Source organism: Centropristis striata, chromosome 20, assembly GCF_030273125.1.
Source record: "Centropristis striata isolate RG_2023a ecotype Rhode Island chromosome 20, C.striata_1.0, whole genome shotgun sequence".
In the NCBI taxonomy this organism is placed as follows: domain Eukaryota; kingdom Metazoa; phylum Chordata; class Actinopteri; order Perciformes; family Serranidae; genus Centropristis; species Centropristis striata.
Genome location: NC_081536.1, coordinates 33,101,047 through 33,108,842, shown reverse-complemented (window position 1 = coordinate 33,108,842; position 7,796 = coordinate 33,101,047). Strand labels below are relative to the sequence as shown.

Below are 7,796 nucleotides of genomic sequence, written 5' to 3'. Positions count from 1 at the left end.
CTTACAGCTTTGAAGAAGAATTAAAAGTAAGCACAAAGTATTTCGTCCTCCAAGGCAGGAAAAGGCCGTCCTCCCCTACACCATCTTTATGGTTTTATGATTATTAATCAGAGTTCCGAATTGATAGGTTAGAACAGGGGTGCCCAAATTCTTCTCAGTGGAGGGCCAAAAATGGCTCGGGCTGGAGGGTCACGGGCCAAAATTATACATTCATATTGCGGTGCATTAAATTAAATATGCCTATGATAAAACTGTGCAAAAACAGTCATACAAAGTAATTTGGAAAATCAACACTTCTGTTTATTGAAAGCAGAAAAATATGCTTGAAAAATGTGCTTGAAAAAAACAGAGGAATACTTTTTTCATAGAAAGACATGTGGTGCAAAAATGCTACATTCATCACTGCCTTGAACAATAATTTGATAAGTAATATAAGTTAAGATAAGATAAGATAAGTAATAGCAATATAATTGTGCAACAGCTTTAGATTTTCTTTCTTATGATCACTGGGCTGTATTAACATTAACCATACAGAGCAGAACATGCAAAAAATGTGCAACAATACTCTTATCACCAGACATTTGGTACAAAAATGCTACATTCATCACTGCCTTGAACAGTAATTTTTAGGCATGTAACCCTCAGTAGCATGCAGAAGGCCTGTCAGTGGGAGACATGAAGCCTGCCCTTGGTTTTTAAAAGTCTCTCAACATCAGGCTCCAGCTGACTTACTGACAAAGTGAGAATGTCATGTAGGTGAGAGTCAGACAGTGCATTTCTCAGCTTACACTTATTGAGATTCAACAGGCTGAAAGCCTGCTCACAGACGTATGTGCTTCCAAAGAGGGACAGCATCACCTGTGCATGTTTGCGGATCTTGGCATACCTGTGTGCAGGAACACGTCTGTAAAAGTCCTGTAAGGTAAGATCTCTGAACTTGCTATGGAGGTCTGAATCAGCCTGAAGTTCCAGAAGTTCCATTTGAAGCTCCTCACTGACTGCATCCACAGGTACAGAAAAGGGTTGTGCAAACAGCTCAAATGCTGTTGCATTTTCTTGAAAATCTTTGAAGCGATTGTCAAACTCCACCACGAGATTGCTGAGAATGTCAAGGTATTTTGGCTTGTCTTCCTCCATCAACCCAACGTCTCTGAGGCTTGGAAAATGTGCCAAATTTCCTGAATGTAGAGACACAAAGAAAAAGGGAATAATGTAAGATGCAAGAAATTAGTGCTCCATTTAATGAAGCAACCTAATTTTAACAACAATAAGCCTAATTCATTATTTTTTGTTCATTACAGTATTGAAATCAGACCTTACCTGTTGAGAGATGTCTGCTGAGCAACAGGAGTTTTTGCTTGAAGGCTCTGACGTGATCATACAGCTGAGTGATTATCTGGTCCTTCCCCTGAAGCTGAAGATTCAGGATATTCAGTAGCTCTGTAATGTCCACGAGAAAAGCCAGGTCGGAAATCCAGTGTTTGTCGGAAGGCACTTGAATGCTGTTTTTCTTCGTTGCTTGAAAAGCCCCGATCTCCTCACGCAGTTCAAAAAAACGCCGTAAAACTTTTCCTCTGCTCAGCCACCTGACCTCCTGGTGGTACAGCACATCTCCGTACTGTGCATCCATCTCATCCAGAAGAGCTTTGAACTGGCGGTGTGAGAGCGCCTTTGAGCGAATATTATTCACGATGGCAACGACATCTTGCATCACGTTTTTCAGGCTGATGGATTTGGCACACAACTGTTCTTGGTGTAAAATACAATGGTATTTTAATACCGACCCACCAAACTCGCGGACTTTGTCTGACACAAGTGCAGTGAGACCTGCTGTCTTACCGACCATAGCCGGGGCTCCGTCTGTCGTGATACCTGATAGGTTTTCCCACTTCAAGCTGTTCCTATCCATAACTCGCTGCACTGCCATAAAAACATCTGTGCCTTTTGTTGTCCCTTTCAGTGTTTCAAGGCCCGCGAGTTCCTGACACACTTCAAGGTCCTCATTCACTCCTCGCAGGAAGACTAACAGCTGAGCTGAGTCTGATATATCAGTGCTTTCGTCACATGCGATGGAGAAGGCAGAAAATTGACCTGCTCTCTGGACAATTTGGCGCCGAATGTCTTCGGCCATATCCTCAACACGTCGCGTGACTGTGTTCCGTGACAGACTAATGTGGGAAAAAGCCCGCGTCTGATTTGGGCACACGGTGTCAGCAGCGACTGTCAGACATTGTTTCACAAAATCACCCACCGCGAAAGGTCGTCCGCTTCGGACAATGAGGGAGCAAATACGATAACTTGCCCGAGTGGCATTCTCCTGTTCAGTTGAGGGCTGTAGAAGGGTGCGTTGCTGGGAAGTTAGCTTTGCTAACAGGTCTCCAGCCTTTACCTTTCTCTCATCTCCGGTGTATTTTGAGAACTGATCGGAATGCCGCGTTTCGTGATGGCGACGAAGATTATATTCTTTTAAAACACCAACTCTCTGCTTACAAATCAAACATACTGCCACGGAATCAATCTCTGTGAAAAAGTACTCATGTTCCCAAGTTTTTTTAAACTTCCTCTTATCACAGTGCCACTGCCTCCCGTGCTCCATCACAGCATCTTCTCACTCTTGGTTGCTAAGCACCGCCGTTAGAAGACGAAGAAGAAGAAGAAGAAGATCTTCTCACTCTGTGGTCACGGCCGGTCGGATTTAAGCTGATGGGAGCTCAACAGCGCCACCCTAACCCCAATGTAATACAATGTTAATTTGTGGTCAGGAGAAGAAGTGCAACAATAAATACTAAAAGAGATAGTCCGACTGCTGGCACATAATAATAGTTAAAAGTATTAACAATTTGAGCATGGGCAGCGGGCCAAAAATAATCGGCCGCGGGCCAACTTTGGCCCGCGGGCCCCAAATTGGCCAGCCCTGGGTTAGAAACTTTATGAGACTGATTTAGTTGAATTGGCTCATTTCTCTCTGTTTTACAGAGCGGTGCCCCATCTAGAGGTGCCTTAGAGTAAATCAAGCCATATCATTTATTATAATTAATAATTATTTATGATCATTATGAAGAATTCTGATTCTAAACACACTTTTGAACCGTGAGATGCTCAAGTGCTGCTCAGGTTCGAGGCGTATGAAAACCCCAACAGCAGTCAGGACAAAGCTTCTTATAATCTGTAAATCATATCAGTAGATGATAGAATCTGTCTCTGTCTGTTTTCTTTCTATTTTTCTATAGTTCTCCTTCTGTTCTCTCCCCTTCTCTCTCCATATTTCTCTGCTGACTTGAATTGACTGTAGACATGTTGACATCATTCACAGTTACAGATCTGATTTCATTGCTGTCTGTTCTGCAGCGACACAAACAGTCTGAAAGCTGGCGTATGGTCCCTTTCCTCATCAACATATACAGAACTAAGTCTGCCAGAGGACTCAACTTAACAAACATCGCAGCCAGGTCTACGAGAGGGTTATTATGTGGGTTGTCAAGGTCATCAGACAAGTACACATCCACAATGATGTCGGGCAGAAACAGCAGCGTGTAATTCAGCAGCAACAGGATCAACATTCCTGCAATTCGTCGTTTTTCGTCATTTGGGACCGAGATGGAAGCATACAGGGCTTTGAGGGTCGTAATCAGGAAGAATATGAGCAGCGGGAGAGGAAGGAGGTAAAAGATGATGAAAACAACAACAAGGACCCTGAAATTATCATAATATAATGAGATAAAGAAAATAATGGGAATAAAAAAGATGACAACAGGGAGGATCCAGACCAGGACACAGATCAGCACAGAGGACTTGATGGTTCGCCTGCAGAATACGTCCAAATACCTGAAATACAAGACAGACAGCTTCAGAGTTCTACAGAGATACAATGATCAGACACTGAAGCTTCACACATATTGGATAGACAGGTAGCTACCTTTCCAGAGCGATGCACACCATGAAGCCAATACTGACCACCAGACTGTACTCGTAAATATAGTAGAAGACCGAAAATATCTCCCAGTAGTCATAATAGAACACGTCCCTGTCCTTAGGCTGTGCCACCTCAGCGATCATGCAGCAGAACTGAATGAGGTCAGAGATGAGAAGGTTGATGACGTAGATCGGAGCAACTTCACCATTTCTCACCTGCAGGAAAACAAAAGGAAACAAGCAGCTGAAACATGTTCTGAACTCCCAAATATGTCATCTATGATTTTAATATTTTCAACGTTATTTTTTTATTATTATCAAGTTTTGTTTTCTATCTTATTTTCCATTATAGCATCTATCTCTGTTTTATGTTAATTTTCTGTCTCTTTATGTCATGTTATGTTTTCATTGTAAAGCACTTTGTATGAATGTATTATTTATTATTATTAATATTAATAACAGTTAATAACTCTGTTGTGCTGTGGAAGAAATCACATTTGACACTGGGGCCAATCACTGCAGTAAGAGACTGAGGGCCAGATGTTTTCACACACAGATATGAAGCATTCTGAGCCAAACAACATGAGCTGTATTTATCACACAGACTGGAGTTGAACTTTGACTCACGTCTGTGTTGCACATTACTGTACATTTGCATTTCATGGAGGATTGCACACAGAAGAGAAGGACACATCCTGTTAATTATGTGTTTGACTGACAGATGATGATGATGATGTCATTAGTTCTGCAGGTATTTAGGTGTAAACAAAAGCATCGGTCCAGGTGAAGGGTTCACCTCATGATTAGGGATGGGTACCGAATTCGGTACTTTTATAGGTACCGACCGAATTCCGTCGGTACTACCGAGTACCGATTCATGTAAAATCAAACGGTACCATGTTTCGGTACCTAAACGGCATTAACTTTAAACTGATCATTGATTTCAACCTGTTTTCATTTGACGTCTTTGATTAACAAGCGTGCTGACGATCGCACTATTTTTTTAAATTTATTTACCTCCTCGTCTGGTCCTGTCTGCTCACCGCGGCCGCTAGCTGCTGCCCTCTTCCACCGCGGAGCAGAGACCAACAGCCGGCTCTAGGTCTTCTAGACGCCAGCTACTATCTCTCCAATGTCTCTACCCGGGCTTGGCCTTCGTCTGCCTCCAGATTGGACCTTTCTTACTCCGTTTGCTCTCTCCATTCATCCGTAGACTAGTCATTAGCAGCTAGCAGCTAGCTGCTGCATCTCTGGTCCTCCGCTAATACTTCGCTCTTCAACTCAGGAATATTACCTGCCACTTTACTCCAAACCGCCTCGCTGAAATTAAATCCCTCGGACTCCTGCGTCATCCTCGATATGTGCACAGAGCAGCCTGACTCAACTTTGTTTATTCCAACCATGCCACGCCCACAATACTGTCTGACCGGTGCTGCGCCGCACGGCTACGACGTCATCACAACAAATCACACGTGCACTTGCAACCTTTTTTTTCTTTCTCCTCCGTGCTTTGCCACCTGAGAGAGCTCCTCTGCATTCTTTGATAACACTGCAACCTTCATGTTACAAAATGCACGTTCGCTCAACAATAAAGCACAGCTCATCCTGGATTTTATATTGTTTTGATATATTTTTTAAAGTTTATATTTTGAGAAATAAATATGTTACGCAAAAGTACCGAAAATCGGTACCGTTGAGTACCGGTACCGATTCCCAGGTACCGAGTATCGGTACGTATCGATTCAAATGTGAAAGGTACCCATCCCTACTCATGATGGTGCTGAATAAAAAGTCAGGAGATCATTTTTATAGTCATCAAGAAACCAACAGCATTAAGCTCATGGTGGTCAGTGGGCTTCTTCCTCTGAAGATTATTGATATCTACAAACTGTCACACCTTCCTTTATTAAACAATTAAAATCACAAATAATCTGGAACAAATATCTTACCAACCTGAAAATTATTTTTTGTTTTCTTGAAGTTAAATGGAGCCATTAATCTTTAGAGTTTAAGAGAAGACTGAATGGAGTCACTGTATGTGTTTAGGGTCCAATCAGGTTTGTGTACATTTTATTTATAGAGTCAATAATTCTGGTAAAAACCCCTGAGACCTGTAAACCAACCAGATCAAGACCCCAAGAGACATGACACATACAGTAAATAAACAACTGTCATTTATAATGTTCTTACCTGAGAATAGAGACCATAGATGGCCCCGAGGGTCAAAGGAAGGCCGATACAAAGGACGAGGCATGACTCCACAAACTGGATGATCGCAACTGCATCACAACTGGGATCGCCAAGGAGAGGACAAAAACAGAACTGCTTCCTGTAGTCAGAGTAGTTGCTGGTTGTGTCATTGAGGCTGTTGACCTGTGAAGTGTTGTCCATTGTTCAGAGTGAAACCTGAAGGTTCAGAGATCAGGTTATAGAAAGGCAGCATGTTGTTTCATATCTGTGTGTTGTTTATGTGTTTATTCACAGTAATTGATTCATATTCTCATGGGTTACACAACACATCTTCATTAATCATACACCAAACTCTTTTGCAAATCTCAGTTGTCATCATGTCCTGGAAAAATGCAAAAGATAATGGTAATATCATTTTTTTTTTTTATATTAAGCATGTTTTAGCTATATGGACTTTTAAATTCAAAATGTTTCATGTTTGATCAGTTTAGAGGTTCTTACAAAGTTATTTTTGTCTTCCTTATATTACAACAAACTTAAAATCCTCATAATTTAATAGAGAAATTGTAGGGAATAGAATCAAATTAAATTATATCATCAATAACAATGATCTCTACATTAAAGGTAATAGTAACATCACAAAATGTACCTGTGAAAGCTGCCGGACGACCAGAATGAGTTCTCTCCACCAGCGTCTGATGTTTATTCTCTGCATCCAAACACTCACAGGAAATATGACGAGTGATGAAGTGCAGCAGATTGATATTAATCTTCACCTCCTCTTCTCAGGAGGAGAGTGGGTGTGGCGACAGCAGTCCAGTGGAACGCTGCACACTTGGTGCCAAGAATAGATGCATGATGTGTGTCTCTTTGTAGTTTTTTAAATCTTGTTTTTAGTTTTTTGTCTCTTTGTGGTTGTTTTGTGCAGTTTTTTAGTTTTCTAGCCCTAACCCTTGTTGTAGTAATTCTGCATAACTTTGTATTTTTGGCATGTCTTTGTGGTGATTGTGCGTCTGTTTGTGTTTCTTTACATCCCTTCTGCTTCTCTCTGTGGTTGTTCTGTGTGACCTGATCAACTTTATTACAAGAGTCCAAACAATGATAAAATCAGTTAGTTTACATTGTGAAATAGAAAATATTTGGCGAGGCACCCAGCACCCTATTGAGGGCCGTGAGTTTAATACCACTGGTTTAGGGTCTAAGTTCTCAATCTCCAATGACCCCAAAACCACTCCTGCACTGTTCTAAAAGAGACCAAAACAAAGACTTGTGATCATCTTTGTTTATTATACATCCTGCTTGATCTGGACAACCAATGTCGTTAGGTCAATTTCAATACAATTAAATTAAATTGTATTTATATAGACCAGAATTAGAAATCCCAGATTGCCACCTTGTCGCGGTGGAGAAGCTTGTGTGGGCCTGAGAAGCTGATTAGTGGTGCCTTCAGGCAGTGGCGGTTCTACACAGGGGCCTACAGGGGCCACTGCCCCTGTGAAGAAGCCTTTGGCCCCTGCTGTGGCCCCTGTGTCAAATTGTTCAAACAATATCTCATTGTACACAAAAGGAACCCAGAATGTGTACATTGTATAATAGTTTAACTCTATGGAGTCTTATTGGGCTATTTTGTCCATTTTTGAATCCTTTTCATGTCTTTACGTGTCTTTGTAAGTCATTTTGTGTCTTTTTTGGTC

The 7,796-nt window shown here is 41.5% G+C and overlaps 1 protein-coding gene across 1 annotated transcript; it reads right to left on the bottom strand.

Annotated features, from left to right (window-relative positions):
* Positions 1 to 663: 663 nt before the first annotated feature.
* On the bottom strand, positions 664 to 6,461 carry LOC131993197 (general transcription factor II-I repeat domain-containing protein 2-like). The gene is made up of 5 exons (XM_059358985.1): positions 6,103 to 6,461; positions 3,917 to 4,128; positions 3,278 to 3,825; positions 1,321 to 2,220; positions 664 to 1,178 (listed from the first exon to the last, which is right to left on the bottom strand). The coding sequence occupies exons 1-5, from the start codon at positions 6,301 to 6,303 to the stop codon at positions 664 to 666; spliced, it is 2,376 nt and encodes a 791-aa protein (XP_059214968.1). The 5' UTR covers positions 6,304 to 6,461.
* Between the last annotated feature and the right edge of the window lie 1,335 nt (positions 6,462 to 7,796).